Below are 19,941 nucleotides of genomic sequence, written 5' to 3' on the forward strand. Positions count from 1 at the left end.
CGTGTACATCCGTAGAAATATGAATTTTTATAAAAATTCGCAGTCAGTCACGGTGACTATATTCTGAAACAATATGACAACCTACACGTCTCAATGTTCTGTGCATCACGCCCGAGCCTTGAATCGATAGTCGTTGAAACAAAAACCAACTACAGTGATCGCATGACGCCATTGGCGACAGCCGTGACACGCGAAATCACTTCCTATCTAACCACTGCCTAAGGCCAGGCGCATACTATCGACTTTCTGTCGCGCAGGAGTTCAGACCCGAGGCCTTCTGAATTGTTCGGTTCGGCAGGATCACACATATTGTCAATTACGTGCCTTCATTATTTCTGCATTACAAACTTTCCGTAGTATTATTTAAACTACTAAACTATTTTTGTTTGTTCATACCTTTTTATCTTTGCGAACGCGATAGAATTAATATTTAATATCTATCATGCACTGAACGGTTTTCTAACATATACTTCACTGTGATTATTTGATTACTGTTGGAAATGGGGTATAATGAAATAATAAAGTACCAATTATAATAAAAAAAAATTTTCTCCATTTCATGGATGCCTCTTCATATCCCAAGAAAGATTATTTGGGAATAATTAATAATTTTTAAAGCTGTTACACTGGAATACCTTCTTAACTGAAGCAATTTCTGTTACTATTGGACTCATTAACCAGTAAGTAACTAGATTTTGTTTTATTTCATTGTTTTATAGTATAGTCAACGGGAAATCAGTAGTATGCGCCTAGTTTAAGCGAACCAGCTGGACAACCGAGCCGGACCGATGTTCCCGTGAAGAAGCACGAACATACCGGGCCTGACAGATATTTCCGGGAGCATAGCTAGCGTTGAATGTAAATTTTCATTAAAATCACAGCTCACGAGTACCCACGTTCCCTGAGGCTCCGCGATTTCGCCGCTGATTGCGACGAGTTAGGCGGCTTTCCGTTGATTATGCGGACACGGGATTCGTAGATTGTTTGTTTTGCCGCGTTCGTCAACGAAACGAGTATTTTGAACTTCTTTGGCTCATCAAATGCAACGCTCATCTCGAAGTTTTGCGTTTGTCGATTACTTGCGAGTCGAGTGAAATCAAAACGAAACGTGTCTCAAAGTCTCGTAGATTTTGCGTCAAAATAAAACGAGAAAAACAAAGGGACGTTCAGATTTTTGCATGTTGTTACTTCACTCTAATCACCGCCAGCAATATTTTCCATTATTTCTGAACAAAATAATAAACATTGAATAAACATTGAATAAACAGAGTAATCTCTGTACAAAATCTTAAATCACTAGCATCATCGAACATTAACGTATCCATTTTCTCGAATCAAATGTTGCCCATCTCAGTCTTTAATCATGCAGCTTGAGGTGGAAATTTCTGTCGGAATATCCGCATCTAAAAAGTGACGCTATGGTTCCAACAAACGTAAGCCTGGATCCCATTTGTTTTCAAGATGGAACCACTTTACGTTATAGCACGAATTGTACGCGAGGATTTGAAATTTGCATAGGAAGTAGGAGGAATGTACGCGAATCGTGTCGACAAAACATGATTTAACTTTCTACGACGTAACGTAAACAGATGTGCGCGCACTCGTAATATTTGTTCGCGAGATCTCGCTGCATTTCGAACATTTGTTGCAAAGTAACGCCTCGAATCAAAGTTGGCTCTGTCTGAAACGCAAACGTTTCTAGATTTATGTTTATTAGACCTTGTTAGTTTGGTAGCTATTTTTAAATCATTGTTTCGACAACAACACCAATCTACACTAGCAGCGCTAAGAACAAAGAAAACCAGGATGCGGTAAAAAGGTCGGTCAGTTGAACGCAAACGTACCAATGCACGGTACAGTGTATTTCCGTTGAACTAATAATTAGTCCCTCGGAGGGCCAATTACCAGTTCAAATTATTTCTCGAACCATGCAACGGACGCTATCGCGTTTCAGAAGCGAAATCGTGTTCCAACGTCCTCCGGAGCGGCTCGGCTCCTGGGTTGGTAATATCGCAAACGAGGTCGATCGAATCAGACTTCGCGAACCGATGAAAGCTTAAATGTCGTGAAAAGCCTTCGCGGCGACACGTGATTTCGTTTGGACCTTCAATATCGCCAATTGGCCCTCGATGGCTGCGCTGGGACGTTGGTAATACGGGCCATCGGGATCGGTTCGAACACGATTTCGCATTAATTAATACGCGGCCCATTGAAATTGGAACTGCGCTGCGATCGCCTCGACGACACTTTTCCTAGTACTGTGAGGAAATAATGTTTATTTACGGTGGCTATGGGATCTCGCGAAACAGTAGCCGTGGCATTTAAAAAAAAGTTCTATTCACGAGCTTATTATCCATGTTTAATTGTTATCGACTCTCTTGTGTCCACCGTGACAGAATATATTCCTTATACTCTGCTCCAGTTTGCTCTGACTCTTGGACATTTTAGTTTTTAGACTGAAATGGTTCACCAGGTATTATCGCCTCGATTTACGTCAATGTTGCCATACATAGCGGAAAATGTTTCAAATGGTGTTGGAATAGTTTCGAATGGGGTTTATTTATGATGAATAGTCAGATATTCTCTACAAAAATAAATTGAACTATTTGTGTCCAAAAATCATTAGCTTAGGATATATTTTCATTTTCATGCTTTTCAAGCAAAGAAATAATAGAGCCTAAGTCATTAGAGCAAATACCTCATCGTACGACCAAATTTTCAAGCTCTACCCGCAGCACACGTTCATTACGAACTTGTGCTTATGAATAATTACTCCGTGCCCGGAAAACTGTTAGCCGAACAATGCCCGCGCTAACTAACGGCCAAGTTTAATTATCGAGGACGGCCGTGTTGTAAACCGCTGCTGGGGGTACGGGGAACAGCCTATTTCGAAATTGGCTGTCCGTGAGTGTTTCGAATTCGAACCAGATCTGTTACTAATCAGTGTCGCGCGCATGAACGACGGATTGTGTCTGAAAATCAGTCCTGCACCGACAATGACAGATGATCGCTAATCGCTAGACTCCGAATGTTTATGCTAATTCATATTTTTATAGACGCAGAAGAAGAATTTAAGCTTACGCAAAAGTTTGTATTCCATTTTTTAAATATCATATACACGGTGAGGCTTACACCAGTTCTTACACTAATTCTGAGACACCCTGTATGGATATAGTACGCTATAGTACAATACGTACTACCACATCGCGTGGAAAGCTCAGCTTCCGATTATTATAGCGAAGTGTGCAATTTCCGCGTAATCCCTTCGGTAGTGCTCGCGAAGACTGCGCGTACAAAACAGAACACAATGGTGTTCCCAGCAACAGCGTCAGGCTTAATAAGCGAACCAAGCCGAATTGAAAAAAATCAAATTGCTCGGTTACTCTCGCGATGTCCCGTCGAACGAGCCCGTCAGCGTTCCCCTAACCGTGCCCGGAGTAATCCACCGCAAACGGTCGACGAGTTCCCATAGCTGGTTAACGGAATTACACGGGACAATCCAGTGACGTTTTCTTTTTCTGTTGCAGAAGCGGTACTCCCGGGAGCGAAGCAGCAAGAATGAGCGACGTTCGCTTGGCAGCTAACGAACACCAGCAGGATCGTCGTCCACGGTGAGATTGAACCGAGAAGCTCTAGCTGAACGTGCCGCGCAGCGACAAGGGTCGCGGAGACAGACAAGAGCAAACGAGATCCTCCCATCCCCTCGCAGCGATTTCTTCGCCCTTAATCCACCGGCGTAACCAAGCGGTGGGAGGAATCAGCAACCACCGACGGAGGTTGAACCCAAGGAATTATCAAGGATTCGTTTCGTCTCTCAACGAGTCTCTATCGTTTCTGCTCTCCTCAGAACCGCGATACGGAAACGGTCCCCAGGGCGTCCCTGGTGAATCCGGATTCGGTGAATCCTGTTCACAGTTCACCGACAGACCGTCTACAAGATGTATCTGTACGCGTGACGAGACTGGTCGTTCGTTAATCGTTCGATATGACGTCGGTGAATCGAGTCGAGCGTCCGTCTTTGAGGAGAACTTGAGTGGCCACCGGATAGGGTAAATTACAGTTCCGTGGCTCGGATCGGATCGATGATCGTCCCTCTGGAGAGATGCGAAGCCCGTACCGTAGGAACCGCGTGGCCGTCGCAAGGAACTCGATTTTAGGTCCTCGCTCGTTTACATTCACCAGCGAGTGGCTGTCGCCCGGCGTACGGGTCTAATCGGCGCGTCGTAAGTCTAAATTGAATCGTAATTGCGAATCGGATATTGGACCGTGTCCGAAGTGATAGAATCGATGAGCAGGAACTAGCCGGGACGAGTATCTCGGTGTAATAACGGTGTCGCGGTCGCCAGTGCGGCGAATCCTCGACGGTGGTGATATGTCAGCGTAGGGTCGGCAAAGATGATGAGCGAGCTGAACGCGACGAAGGTCGTCGAGACCTCGAACACCACGATGAATCTCGTATCGACGATATCGTCGTCGCCGCCTAGCGCGGTCGCAGCCGCGATTAGCGCTGGCACGGCGATCCCGACTAATCCGTCCACGACAGTAACGGGTGGAGCTGCGGTGACCAGCACCCCTAAGCCCGACCATCACGTCTACAACACGACTGGATACCTCGTGGAGCACGACGAGCTCGATCACAGTGAGTAATAAGACTCCATGAATATGGTTATAAGGGATTGTGCGGAGGGAGAAAGGGAGAGGGTGGTTAAGGAGTATAACTAGATGTCAGTAATGGATGGTATTAAATAATATACAATAAATTTTTGAGCAAATAGGTACTGGTGTTCGACAGGTTAGGTAGTTTGTATCTAGGTTTCGTTTGGAGGAAATGGATTTTAAGGACTTTGAAAGTCGAGGGCATAGGACAGGACGAAGTTTAGGTTCAGATGCGGTGATTGGAAGTTAGGACGAGGATGAGACAGAGTTCGTAGTACGAGTAATTTCGTTCGAAAGAAATTCTTTTATTCGCTTTGTTTCTTTCATGATGGTAAAGGGGAGAACGTTTTCTTGAATTAAAATTTAATTTCAAATAAGATGCAACGTATATTCACACGTCATAGCTATGGAACGGAATTAGAGAGAATCAATAGAGACATCCGCCAAATCAAATATTTGATAAACGCACACGTGTTACACTATTGCACACGCACTAGGCACCGTACACATATTATAGAATTGGAAACGCACTATACATCGTACACACCCTATTCGAATGCACCCGCATTGGACATACATTTTCGGTATCTACATAAAATGCCCTGATACGATAAAATTGTCGAACAAATTTAATGACATTGCGGGTGTACTAAAAGTTGCCATCCTGCTCCGTGGTCTTAACAATCTTACAACTTTTATCCATGAAAAGCGAGAGAGATTCGATACGTTTCAGGCTAATGCCAGTAAAAGTTAAGTAACAAAGTTGCCAGCTTTCAACCTGTCAAAGAGTGGAACCAGCTTTGATGCCCTTTCGATATAAAATTGCGTTTGCAATGGTAGGATTGTAGGTCACAGAGGGCGCAGCACTCGACGGTGCTTCGATCCAGGCTTCGTCGATACAGCATGGTCGCTTTGTTCGCTCGGAAAACAGTTTCACAGTTTCCACCGATGGCGAACCACGTTTCCATTGAATTAACCGTGCACCGCGCGAAATGCAATTGACGCTGTTCAGTTTTTTTCAGCCGGCGTTATTCTTTTACCTCGCGACGATTTTTCGTTTGAAGAACGTCCACGATTGGTGTCACCCTTCAACGATTCGGAGGGCAACGGTTGGTTCCGTTCGAATGGCGAACCTCTGACGAAACGTTATAGGGTCTCCCATTTAAGCCATTCTGGTTCGAACGACTGAAAAATAGCCGATTTTCTGGAATCTGGAATAATAGAGAATAATTGAAATAAAAATTTAAAAGAAATGTGGAGTGCGGATGGTTAATCCTTCCTCGTCATTTGAATTTACTATCGGGGCCTTGCTCGCCTCGTGGGCTCTATTGGAAAAATATCTCCCCCGATACGTGCTCGTTGACAACTGTTTGCCGAAACTTTTCCCTGGAAATTGGAGGATCAAGAAGTTTAAAGCCTGTCGTCTGCTCCTCCAAGTTCGAACGAGACTTTGCTTTTAAGTCCTAGTTACTCGTGGTGGTGCATTTTGCACTCCCTTCACTCTTTAACGTGGCCATTTTCAAAATAATTTAACCTGATGCTGGTTAGTTGAGAAACTTTAATGCGTTCGCTGTATTATATTAGAAATTCTGTAATTCTGTAATTCTTTCATAAGACACATAAAAAAAAAGTAGTAATTAATCAAAGTAATTATCTCAAACAATAAAATAGTAATTGAATGTAATTAATAAAAAAAAAAAGGAAATAGCACCAATGCTTTTTCGATAAGAATCCCGTTTGCGATGGTATCGTTACGTACTGTACCATAGATAACCCGTTATCAAGTGCAGGCTGCGTGGCGCGCATCCTGCGTTTCAGCAGGAGCAAATCTTGCTGTTCCCCATCCTTGTCCTTGCGCGACACCAACGGAATACTAATCGTAACGCTGCGGTCTACCAAAGCTGGATCGATACCATCCATGCGCTACGACCGTGATGTACGACGAAATTCAGCCTCCGATTGAAGCTTTTTGTCGTTAGATATTCATGCACTTCTGCGAGCTGCTCGCACCGTCTGCTTTTTTGCAATATTTATGGGGGTTTCCTATCGCGCAAGAACGAAAGAGAAGTGAAAACGATGTTCATATCCAAAGGACAAATTTGAAATAATAAATGGCCATTTGTTCTGATTGTAATTGTTCCTCGAGTAAATTGAATGCTCACTAATGGTCATAATATTAATATTCGATACCTAGAACTATGAAATGGTTATTAAATTATGTGGATACCGTTCGATACCAAGTAGGGCGATATCAACTAACCAATTACAAATTATAACTAGAGGTTTCGTGTGTTTTTGTGAAACAGAAATATTTATTTCATTGAGATATTACTTCTATTTGTGGAATTAAGTGTTTTTTTAAATGATGCTCGAGTAAATTCATTGCTAATCAATAGTTATAACATAAACGAATGATACCAATTCTTTTCAAATGGTTGCTAAATAACTATTTGTAAATATTTTCTGAATAAATGCGAAAATTAAATGGAATATATATATATAAAAATATTCCCGTTCCGTGTATCGGAATTCAGCCTCCGTTTGAAGCTTTTTGTCGTTAGATATTCATGCTCGTCTGCGAGCTACTCGCACCGTCGGCTTTTTTGCAATATTTATGAGGGCTTCCTATCGCGCAAGAACGAAGGGGTAGTGAAAACGGTGTTCGCGATCGACCATCTGGCTTTTTTTAAAAAATTCCGGCGCGGCACAGATTCGGAATAGTTTCGTGGAAACCAGACGTCGGTAAACGGTAAAATTGGGGGGAATATTTTTAACTCGTCGAAATTTATATTTAATGGATTGAATTTCATGTTCTATAGAACAAACTGTCATTTATTAAAATAACGGTATTGAAATAAATTGAATGTGTTGCATTTAATTAGTGTAGAGTCGAGTTAATGGTGTAGCTTAAAAATAAAAATAAAATACACTTAAAGATTCTCTTCTATGCATATTTTTAAAAGGTTTTTTTCATATAAACGTCTACTTTGGAAGTAGCATTTTATGGCTATCCAGCTACTCAACCTTCTTATCTCGATTTACTTTATTTAACTTCTTTACTACGCCATCGGAAACCCGGGCACAGAAAAGAAAGGAAGAAAAAGTAACACAAACTATATAATCCACTGGATTTCGCCACAGCGAATGGACGGGGTTCAGCAACAGCTGTTTTACAACGTTATAAACTTACCAGCTTAACTTGGAAATAAAGAAAATCTAAAGAAGGTATATAAAAAGAAACTTGAAATAAGGCGAATGTAAGACACTGGCCAGAACAAGTGCATATAGGACATTCCCTCTGAAGTGTTGCAGAAGGATTTTGGAATTTTATATTTTGATACAACACAAATTCTGCGGAATACATCTATTTTTTTTTTTATTTTAGGCGAAAGTTTACATAATCACAATTAAACGTGAACAATTTTGTTATTGATGGTTACAACAGAAAGCAAGTTTGCAGGAGGAATTTAAGTGCTGCGATATGGAGCGATAATCGATTCACCCATAGATGTAGTAGTATTCCAAGTGTGTTTACATGAACCAGCACTGGCCACGTTAATAGACATAATCTACATAATTGATATCCTGGAAATTCACACTGAATACGTACGGTAGGGTTCCGTTATTGATGATCACTAAACTTTGGTGTTGTATCAATGTAATTACTGGAGCACGCTGGTTCTGTGGTTCCCTAATAAGTGCAGTTATCACTAGACTCCAGATTTTTAATTAATCAGTCTTTATTCTATCTATACAAAATTAACATATTTGTAAATTTTGCAATACAGTGATCCTTTAATTATTCATTCACAGTATGTTAAATTTAAATCTGATAGTTGCCAGACAGGTCAAATTCAATATTAAATATTAACGATTTTGTCGATATAGCATCAAGATTTAAATTGTCCCTTATTTCTTGATCTGAAAAATAGTACATCCAAAATATGTTATCAATATGATAAAAAAATAATACTACTCGATCGTACTTTGACCGTACGAGGATCTGATCTTTTATTATACTCGAGTAGTATAATAAAATTAAATAATTTTGTAAGTCTCATAGTTACATGTGATTCTGCCACAAGGTTCGCTAAGATTTTCCGAATTTCCGATTGCGCTCTATTTGCAACGGGTCTGCCCAATTTCCTCAAACAACGCGCAACAATCGTTGAGAAAGCTTCATAGTGATCCGAATCGGTCTCAATAGAGTCACTATAAGACGATGCGTTGTGTAACCCGCAGATAGTAAATTCGTGTTGCTGTTCCTGTGGCAACGAGAAGATTTAAATACACACATTCTAAATTCTCTTCCTTTCAATAATAATACAAATATTTCTTTACAATTTTATTTGAAATTCGTGCATTTTGAAATTTTCTTAAAAAAAAAAAAAAAAAATTGTACAAGAAAAATGTAGATACTATATAACGTATACATTTTATAAATTCGTAACGCGCGAGTAACTTCCAAAAATTGCAAAATTTATACCCTTTACATATTCATAACACACAAATGAAAAATTCCCATTCGGATATCAATGAATCCACTTCAATACTCGAATAATAATACAAACACTAATCGAGACCCGTTGGAACGACACACGAGGCAAATAACTCTCTGTCTAAACCAGTCCCAAACAAACTACCAAAATCCTCTAAATGGTCCCCTTTGAATTCCGGCTGAAAGGGTTAATTCGCCCCCCCCCCCCCCTTTGCATCGTTAATCAACCTGTCGAGTCCCCGTCGAAGCGTCCGTGGTGAATCCATCGAGTTCGAAATTCCCGTGGCAGGAACTCGAATCGCTGTCCACGTGGCAAACGTTGCCGGAAGTGGCCCCGTCCTCGCGCGTAATACTGCTGCACGACCGGGGACAAGTTCTAGGACGAGTCCTGACCTCTGGCAAGGAAACGACAGGGGAACTGGTGGAAGCCTGGGCGCAGAAAGCTTGTCTGGGTGGCAAGAAACGATCGACAGGTCTGTCGGCGATGTTCCAGTTCGACAAGGGACAGTCGACGCAGCAGCAATGGGATGGATTCCGACGAGGATCGTTCGTTTCTCTAAACTCTGCGATATCGCGGTCGCCATTCTGCGGATCAGTGGAAATCGATCAACCGTTAACGCGTTTACTGTCTTGTTGGTCACTACGGTGACCTGCACTTTGAACTTACAACGTTTACAACCGGCAACGGCTGCAGATCGATACGATGGTTGTCGAATAAACGACGTGGACTTTGTTTGATAACAAGGATGCATCGATGCAGGATTCTTTTCTTTAATGAAGGTGAGGTTACGTAAATGAAGACATAATTAAACGAAGCAAAAAAGTATTTAATTGAAGAAAGTAAAAAGGAATCATCCCCTTGTCATCGTTAAATAAAAGAATCCTACATCGATACATTCATTGTCACTGGTATTATTAGAAATTGGAATTGTTTTTCGGTGGTATTCGGTTAAATTCAATGCTAAGGAATGGTTGTTGGTTAAAATGTTTGGTACTAACATGTTTGAAATGGTGAATGTTTATGCAAATTCATATTTTCACAAACACAGACAAAGAATTGAAGAAAACATATATATATATATTTAAGTATTTATTATTTATATATTACAAATAAATGGTTACTAAAGGTATAACCATTTGTAAATAATTCCTAAATAGAGACGAATAATAAATGGAATATATATATATATATATATATATATATATATATATATATATATGAAGATATTCAACGTTTCAAGTATCGAGCACAGAGGAAGCGCGCCGAAGAAAAACGTAGCCGTATCGAAAGGGTTAACGGTGAACCGTAAATTTCGCGACGGGCGGAGGCGGATGGGGGGCTATAATAGCACGGAAATTGCACCGAATGGGAGATCTGTTTTTAAATATTTACGACAGCCGTTTTATGCACGCCGAGGCTTCGCGCCAAGAGCCGCTCGTGCATTCCCATTTCTGGACTCGTATCTTCCTAAAAATTCCCTTGTCTCCTTAGACGGTTTACGAGCCGATTGGCCAGAGTCTACTTATCCTGGCGCCCGTTCGGGCGAACGGATTTTCTGTTCGCAGAGTTCCGAGCTCGTAAATGTGGATCTGTGTGAGCCAGGATGAAGGGAAATGCTCTGATTTTCAGATCAGGTGGATGGTTGTACGATAATTGTAATTCAGTACCATCATGGAATATTAAAATTACTTAGGCTGCAACGATTGCGAATAATAACTCGTTTTAACCTAGCGGTTCGTTTTATTTATTTTATTATTTATAGTACGACACCTTTAATTAGGATAGTATAACTGGATTCGAGAGTGCAACGGATTAAAATTAAAAGATATATCGCTTCAAATATTATTTCATTTAGCATTGTCTGGAAGTCGCGAAATAAATGATTTTTAGTAAAAGCGTTTTGCCTTGGGTGTCAAGATTTGATACAGACGAGTAATCTAGGTTATCATTTTTATAATTGAACGTGATATTAAATTTGTTGTTTCAAAAAGAAAGCTTACGATCCTCTTTTGCAATAATTCGTTACTCAAAAAGCACATTCTCTGTTAAACCAACAACCTTCATACTTGGTTGTTGAGCAATATGACTCTTAATGGAGACAAAGTTACTTTCAATGAACCTGATATCGACTGTGAGTCGTCGCCGAGTTCGAAAGGTTAGAATTAACGATATTAGTTCAGTTCGACCTGGATTATCCGGGTGGCAGCGTTGTAATCGGAGTATCAAACCCGTTTCATAAATTGTCCTAAACGGGGAGCAGCGTAAACGAGAAGCTAGAGGCGAGGTTATTATTGGCAAACCCGTCGAGTACCGTCGATGCTAATGGCGTAACGAATTTATCGATACGAACGTGCAACTCGACTGCCTCGTCGTAGTCCAGGTACGGATAGAGGAATCGATGCAAATCGTAGAACCAGGGAAACGTGTTCTGATAGCAGTCGCCGCTCGACTCGGCCTCCAGCAGCTTCTTCAGCTCCGACACGTATAGTTTGCGCATCCCCCGAATCCTCAACACGATCTCCACCAGAGTCACCCCTGGCAACCCCATGGCGTCGCAAATGCGCCTGTAGGAATTTATAGGGTGAGGAAGGTTGCACTAAAGTACGTTTTTAATAAATATATCCTTGCAGCCGTTTTCTGAAATTTTATTTAAAATAAAATTACCTCTTAAATTACTGTACAATTTTATCCAAAATAAAATATAAGAACTGCTGTAAAGCTGAACATGTCCAACAAGTTTAAAACATGTAGTCATTTTTGAGTTATAGAAAAATCAACAAGCTGGATAAAACTAGAAACTTATTAAGAATGTATTTGCTTGAATTTAATGTATAAGAAATGACATTAATTTTCAAGTCCCCCAAGTATTTTTTACAATACACATCCCCAACTTGTTACTTAATAATTTGTGCGGAATATTTGCCATTCATCTAGTATTTTTTTTTTTTATTCAAATCGTACCTGTACGCGCGGTGCCTGCGCTCGCTGTCAAGATAGTGCCTCGAGTCCTTCTTCCACAGGCACGGTGACTTTCTGTAAAGCGGCACCAGCTTCCGGAAATGACAGTTCGTCCATTCCTCCTCTGTCGCGTCCCTCCAATCCTCGAAACACTCGTTCATTTTACGTTCGAAATTTGCGGCTTATCATAGCGTTTTGGGGTCAATGGAAACGAGATCGTTGAAGGGTTAGTTTCGCGTGGATGCATCGTTGAAGGAGGATCGAGTCGTGCCAGGGATTGTTTCGAAGGCTTGGAAATTGTGGTTGTAACCTAGAATTTGAAGGATGAAAGCCTGTAATCGAGTAAAATTACATTCACTTCAGCTATTATTTTATACCAATTTTCCTTCAGATATTTATGGTACGTATACTTAAAAAAAAGTAACGTTTTATAATTCACCAGATGCTATACATTATATAATACGTTATAATAAAATATTGTCGTAAAACGTGCTGAGAGAAAATTTTGGATTTAACCTATTACAGAACTTGTTATTAATTCTTTGGTTAAGAAACGCGAGATGTTTGAAATAGGGAAATTAGGCAAGAAATTTCTCGCTTACTTTTAAACAGATGTCATCTTGGAATATCCTCGCAGCTCTCCTCGTCGAAATTAGGTGAAAATGCACGCAATGCGCGCCTCCATGAAAAGTCCACGTTTGTTCGTTGCATTTTGGGTTCTTTTAGCGCTGCTCGTATATTTCTTTTGGCGTGATCGAAATGGTCATGAAAACGATTTGAAAAGAATTCTAGTGCATCGATTAATTATAATTTTAAGATATTAGATATTCTTTTAAAATTCTTTTAGAATTCCTTTAAACCCAAGCAGAACGTCCAAAAGCTAAAAATGATAATATCGTCGACATGTCGATCGAAGTATTAAATACGTTTAAACAACGAATGACGAGCAATATTTTGAAAATAATGTTTTGATGTGTTGCAGGTATACTCGCTGGTTTCTCAGATATACAAACAGTTTTTCTAGCGTGTATCTCGACGCTGCTGCCTCTGATCGTCGCGCTGGGAATCGCCTTCGGTGTCAGGTGAGATGGCTATGGTTACCTTGCCGCGTTCGCTTCGAGAAGCGTCGCAAACTTTTATCTCTGCCTCCGTCTTGAACCAAAACTCCCGTCTCGTCGCTGGCGATTTTATAACGCGCTAACCGCCGTACCGTTCCTCGAAAGATAAAACGAACAAACCGGTGAATACTTTGAAGTTTTATTTCCGATTCGTTTGCGAGAACTCCTGTGAAATAAAAGGACCTTCGCATCCGTAAAGGATTTTAACATCTCGACTACCATTTGCGAGCGGCACTCGTAATTGGCTCGCGAATAAACATAAGTATGCGACGGAGAACTGAACATTTTCTAAGAAGAAATAAAATTAATAACAACCGTATGCGATGTAACGTTCTAGTTTTTGTGCAATTCCAAATTACTGTAGATCCAAGGATCGTGGGTTCCAGTCTTTATGCCTAATTTTTCATTAACACTCATGTAACATTTTAATGCAAACATTTATTGGAAATGAAAGTGGACGTAGGCAGACAGGTAAATTTAATAATGTCTAATAAATAACATGAATTGAAAGTAAATAAAGTTGGTCTCGATTTGATTGACACAGAATTGAATTCTATATCAAATTTAACAAAACGTAGCAGCTTTAAAAAAAAGTATTTGTAATGAACGCGTGTCGATATCGGTAGGGGTTCAGTAGATTCAAAATGAATTAAAATAAAATGGAAAAGAAATGGTGCCGGAGTGAAAAATTCGAATCGAACGACAGAACCGAATTCTTTGTCGGTTCCAGGCGTTCGGTATCGCCGATGAGAGGGCGGGGAAGCAAATGGCGCATGGATTTAGCCATCGATACGCTGCGAGGGATGAGAGATTACGATCGGCGGGCAACGATCGATCACTGCGCGAATATCCGACGAGGGTGGGCGTTATGGCAGCGAGTAGGTTCGACAGTGATCGAGTCGCGCTCGTCGCGCGGGTTGACTTATTGTTAGCTTTTAATTGCTCCATTAATCAACGTCGAGGATTTCGCTTTCGCGAGCTGACCGCGCATGGTTCTTCTTGTTCGTTGTTATAACGTGACTGTCGCTGTACCGTTAACTTATTCGCTGACTTAACGGTCTTCCTGAGATGATCGTTGCGCGGTTAGTGACGAATCTTGTGTCTCTCCTTCAGTTTTTTGAATGGCACGCAAGATTCATAGGGTTGTAAGAGTTACTTGATTTATGATGTAAAATATAAAAGTACTGGCTGATCATGGCGAACTTTGTTCTGTCTTATCGTTAAATCTTTTCTTGTTCTTTAAACTATTGAAACTTTATTGAAGAAAGAAAATAGTATTGACACGATCGATGAGTCGGATAGAATATAGAATATATATATATAGGATAGAATAGAGTTAGATTGAAAGGATACTATATGAGCCATTGAAACATTATTTCATCGGATTTCTCAACTTTTTGTTTTATGGAGTTAATCGATTCGTGCAATGAACGACTCGTATGTAAATATTAGGTGTAGAACTTAATTCTGTGCCTCTATATTCGATCATTCACATATAACTTTAGTTCAAATAGAAATATATTTACGTTATTTTGTTACGATAAAGTACAAACGTCCTTTACGTTGCATTCACAACATTCACATCCACCTTCAACTTCTAAAATTAAAACTAAACAGACGGTTTCTCAAAAGGAACTGTATGTTATAAATTTGTTCTTCCAATCCAAAGCTAAGCTTCACACCCCCATCCTAAACGCAACCTCGTATTTCCAGGTCGCCACAGGTGCGAAACCCCTTGATAAAGCGCTCTCTGTCGACATTTTTGCGCCAGTTAGGGCGAAATCGCCGGCAAGGATATAAAATTCCCACGATCCCTTGATCCAGAAAAATTAACCCCCAGCCTAAGTCGCAGTGCCTTTGCGATAAAAAAAGGAACCCGATGGCCCCGCAGTCTAACGGATTCGTGCGCGTCGGCTAGGAACTCGCAAATTTTCGTTCTAACCAACGTAGGGGTAGGGGGTTGACAAGTAATCCCCCGTTATTGCAGAAATTGCGGCGGTGGGCCGAGGATTACGTCGCGGTCGGTCCATTCGGGGGAACGGGCAACTATTTATCCGATAGTTGTTCAAACTGCTCGCTGGTCGCATTCGAAATTATGCTCCGTGCACGCGTCGAAATTACTTGCGCTCGGCGTACGAACGATTTCGAGATTTTCCGGGAGAATTTACGAGTTACGGATGGCACTCGCGCTTCCTCGATTGCTGATTGCAAACGCACAATGAAAAATTATAATACGCGAACACTTTATAATTTTTACTTTGGCTTCTTACTTTGAACTAGACAAAATTAAATAAATCTTTAAAATAGAATATTAGTACATGCACGCAATGCATTTTTCGTTAATTTTCTGCGTCAACGAAATGGGACCTCTTCGAATGTTTACCCTCCTAGTCTTAAGTGCCACCCTCGAAGATGGAGCTTGCGTTCCGCAACAGCTTCCAAAGAGAGCGATTATTGAGCACCGAATGACAGAGACGCGTTTTGTCCTGTTTCGCAGACACGTATGGAGGAAATATCGGAACAGACGAGACAGCTCGAGTGGATTGCCCTGGTACAGGAGTGTTTGTTCTAGAGACAATACCGCCGAATCCTTGCGTCATCGGCCCCACTCGGCAAGCACGACCATTCAGTCAGCCACGCGGATTCTCTCTGCACAGGACGTGAGTACATTTTTCGTTATCCCGAACGCTAATGTTCAACCCTTCGCTGTCTGTATTTAATTTTTTTCGCTGTGCTGGACAGGAAATCAGATTTTCTTCAAGCGAAGACTAATTATATAACGCGTGGTAATCTCGGCGAACGTTGGTCTCGTTACGAAGTGTTTTTTTTTTTTTTTTTTTTAAACACTTTATTGAAGAAAGAAATACCTTCGATGCTGGTTTACGTCCTGAAGTCGCAGTTGCTGTGAGTTGTAATAAAAAAAAAAAGAATTTACAAAGAATCGTTCCGACCAATAGAGTGAACCACGAGGAACAGCGAGTCGCGACAAATCGTGAGGGTTTAGGTCACTGCACACGCGGGGAACGTCCCTGACGGGTTCGGAAATCGATTTTCCGTCGATAATTCGGTGGGCCGCGATGCTAATTTTGACCAGGCGTCGTGCATAAATAAAACGCTCGGCCCGGCTCGAAAACCGTGCCGAGTTCTCGAGCGTGGAAAAACGGAATTCTCGCGCCCCAATTGTCACAGATCCCGGTCCACGCCTAGCTCCGTTGACTCTGCTCTTATTCTTCTCTACGATTTTTGACAATAAAACGAGCTGCTCGCCGCGCCATCGATCTAAAATATCAAAGTGAATGCCTCGCAAGTTGTTTGCAACTCGGTATTATGTAACATGGTCTTTCTCAAACAATGAAACCAATAAACACAAAGCACCTGTAGTTTCTGCAAACAAAATCGAAACGTAGTAAAACTTGTTTTAAAGCCCGTTAAAGAAATGAAATCCGGAAATCGAATAAGTTAGAGCGATAAAAAGAGTAAAAACGGTTGCCCGTCGACGGAGATCCAAACAAATATAGAAGGAATGGGAGAACGGGAGTTTCGTGGCTGCTGTTAATGCCGTATAATGGAAAAACAGTGTACGGCTGCATTGTTGCAGGATGTCACGTCCGCCTATCGGACAACTGATTCGCGGGGATTGTCCATTATCTATCTTTCCCTTCGTTCGGTTCTGCGGCTCGACGCCCTTCTCGTTAGTTTCGTGCCATCGTGTTTGGGAAAACGTCGAGCGAACTTGCCACTGTCGAGACGTCTCGTGTGAAGGTAATTCCTGAACAATTTTTAGTCGGCAAGACCTAGGGATTAATACGTTCGTCGCCGCTTCAGTCATACAGCATTGTGCAAACGTCTTATGCTAAGCTTCTGTTACACTTAAATAGATCTATGTTAGTAAAATATATATTAGGTCGTCCCATAATTTCATGCCACTTATTCTTCTGCTACTGAAATTAATAGAAAAAATAATCTCTCTTGTTTTGCAATATTTTTCCACCCTTCTGACATAATTATTATACCGTCACTATCAAATTTCTGTAGTTTTTTTTTTATATATTATATTTATCTAATTTCAGAGGGTATAAGCTAAGTTAAAAAATGTTTACTCTTTTTATAGCGGTAAAAATGTAAAAGATGTAACGGATCGTAAGTGGCCTAAGACTTTTGCACAGTACTGTATACATTTCAGAATGAACGGCTTGGTAATACCAGAGTCCCGGACCCGTGCATAATAAATAACAAGAATAATTGATAACCTGGCGGTGCGAAGACTATTCCAGCGGACACCTCCAAATCCCTTCCGGTTTGTCTCTATTATTCCAGGTGAATGAGCGCGAGGAACGGGCCGCGATTATGGCACAAGTTTGCACGGCCGCGTAATTATCCCCCGAATTAGCCTGCGGCCTGGTATCTCTAAGAAAACACTCGGGCGCGAAGGAAGCATCGGTCGTTGGCCAGAGTAAATCCCTCTTATACTCTGGAATCTTGGCATTTCGCGAATCTCATTCTTCGCCATTAGGCGAGCCGTGATACTTTAAGCGTAAGTCGACGAATCCAGTCTTCGCATTTGTTTGACAAAGTTCCGTGTTTGGCTACCGTCGTCTGACGGAATTCAAATCGGTTTATTTAAAACCATTGAGTTCACCGAGGAGGACTTCGCGCTTTCGCGTTGTCAAGATTTTCAGGAAACCTTCGCTTCAATTGCGAGAAGAATTAGAATAATTGGGGTGGCTGATATCGAGTGGCAATATTTTCTTTTCCCAACTTTATAGAATCGGTCATTCGAATATGTTTTAATACATTTTTCAGCACATTTTTACGTTTAATTGCAATTGTACGTGTTTTCATTGAAACTAATAAAATTCTTAAGCATCTTGTGGGAAGCTCTTCATAATTTTATTCTAACAGTAAAATTGTAATTTTTTCCTCTAAACGAATAGTTCTAAAATCCTCGTTTTATTTAAATTATAGTTGTACTAGAAGAAATTGGCAAGCATTAAAGATATAATACGCTTTCCAAAATAATTTAATAAACCTGTTTCGACGAAAATAAATTTCGACGCGGCTGGGAACGCGCCTAACTACAACCACCCGTTCATGTCGCTCGTCCGCTTGTTCTCATTCATCAGGCGCAATACAGGGTGCCTATTGAAAGTTAGCAACGTTTTTATCACGATTCTCTTCAACTTTCGCAATATCGGAAATTGGAAATTTGTAATTGTATTATTTCACTATGACCGTTCTTTATTACACCTTGGAAATTAAAAAAAAAAACATAAATTCGTTTCTTTTAACTAATACCCACAATTTACAGAAAATATTTAAATTTTAACAAATTTTCTGACTCACTCACTGAGCGCTCACGGAGCGACTTAACAAGCGGTGGCCCTTCCGGATGGACTCAATGATTCCCTAATAATTGTCGCTTGCGCAATTTATATCGTACTGATGGAAAGGTTGGGAAGCACTGCCCGTAATGGTTAGCTTTGGATGGGACAACTGTCGGAATTGTTCGGCGTGAATTTAGACAGGAACGCACCGACCAAGAGACACATCCGTTCGAAATTTGAAAGCACCGTTAAGAGTGTATCTGTGGCCGATGGCGCGTAGACCGAGAGAGAGAAGAATGCACCGACCATCTATCGGCTGCAGCTGACACGAGCGCCGGTTCCTTCGGCTGTTTCCAACGAGGCTCCTATCGGGCGTCGATCGAATATGCAAAACCGAGTGGCGCGCGATCGGAACTGAAATCTATACCGCCAGAGGCGCGTCGTTGCGGTGAACGATCAGCTTTTAACGGCCGGACGTATTGGTCCGGCGGCCGCTGCGAATGCCACTGTCACTGCAACGATTCCAAAGGGAGATTCTAGTCCTAGCGGCAAAATCGATTTTTTTTTCTTGTATTTTCTTTTTGTTTTAAAGCAGCGTTTCCTAATATTTACCGAACGATAGAATTGAATCCTTTGCACACCACGCAATTTGCCGTGCGTTGATAGTCAACTTTAAGAAATCTTTTTCTATTAAAAATATTTATTTGTACTTCCCTAAACATCGCTCGTTTGAACGCTAAAAAAAAAACCAGAACCCTGACTCGAGCGGAACAAATGTAGGTCAAACGAGACGACTCGACGGCGCAGGCCTCGCGCGTCGATGAACACCCGGCGCGAGAGTTCAACTTTACGACCGCGTTACGCCCTTTTACGACGACTTTTCATGCTCGCGACGCCTCCCACCTTCCCTCCCACGGTTTCAAACATTTATGCTCCTCCGTCCGTTCCTTTCCTCCACCGAGGACGATCCGAATAGCTCCGTTGAAGCGTGGATCTTCAATCGGAAACCATCGCGGAGGACCTGGAGTTTCCTAGAGTTAGAAGACTTAGAGTTACCTAAAGTTAGAGCACCGCGTTAAGAAGTTTCAATCGCAAACTTGCGGAAGTATCTTACAGTTAATTAGGTTTTAATCATATTTTGAGTTTTTTTTTTTTTTAGTCGTGAATCTTAAGATAACCAAGCATTGGAAAGGAAGTATAGTTGATCAAAGTACATGAACATTATAGAAATTGTAAGTTTAAATTTAATTAACATGTCGAATGGAAATCTGCAAAATTTGACATTATAAGATGTCACATGTGTCTAATTAAGTAATATGATATTAATAATAAACTAATAATAAAAAATAAAATGTACGATACTAATGCGTGTAACTTCCATTAAAT

At 41.0% G+C, this 19,941-nt stretch overlaps 2 protein-coding genes across 5 annotated transcripts in view; one reads left to right on the top strand and one right to left on the bottom strand.

Moving 5' to 3' along the window:
- Positions 1-19,941, top strand: part of LOC128885464 (uncharacterized) — a 106,799-nt gene that overhangs the window by 17,779 nt on the left and 69,079 nt on the right. The window contains exons 2-4 of the mRNA XM_054139532.1: positions 3,528-4,639; positions 13,096-13,195; positions 15,729-15,891. Of these exons, the coding sequence (XP_053995507.1) occupies positions 4,396-4,639; positions 13,096-13,195; positions 15,729-15,891 (507 nt within the window). The 5' untranslated portion in view covers positions 3,528-4,395. The remainder of the gene's footprint in view (positions 1-3,527; positions 4,640-13,095; positions 13,196-15,728; positions 15,892-19,941) is intronic.
- Positions 7,316-12,940, bottom strand: LOC128885604 (uncharacterized). Of its 4 annotated transcripts, none has more exons than XM_054139706.1 (5): positions 12,716-12,940; positions 12,117-12,423; positions 11,506-11,719; positions 9,383-9,739; positions 7,316-8,921 (listed from the first exon to the last, which is right to left on the bottom strand). In XM_054139706.1, exons 2-5 carry the CDS (start codon positions 12,272-12,274, stop codon positions 8,607-8,609), a joined length of 1,044 nt encoding a protein of 347 aa, XP_053995681.1. In that variant the 5' UTR covers positions 12,275-12,423; positions 12,716-12,940; the 3' UTR covers positions 7,316-8,606. The 4 variants fall into 4 exon arrangements, with proteins under 4 accessions (XP_053995681.1, XP_053995688.1, XP_053995696.1 ...); XM_054139713.1 differs by having other exon boundaries at positions 12,117-12,445; XM_054139721.1 differs by having other exon boundaries at positions 7,316-8,577; positions 8,724-8,921; positions 12,117-12,940.

This window comes from Hylaeus anthracinus, unplaced genomic scaffold (genome assembly GCF_026225885.1).
Source record: "Hylaeus anthracinus isolate JK02 unplaced genomic scaffold, UHH_iyHylAnth1.0_haploid 0, whole genome shotgun sequence".
NCBI lineage: Eukaryota > Metazoa > Arthropoda > Insecta > Hymenoptera > Colletidae > Hylaeus > Hylaeus anthracinus.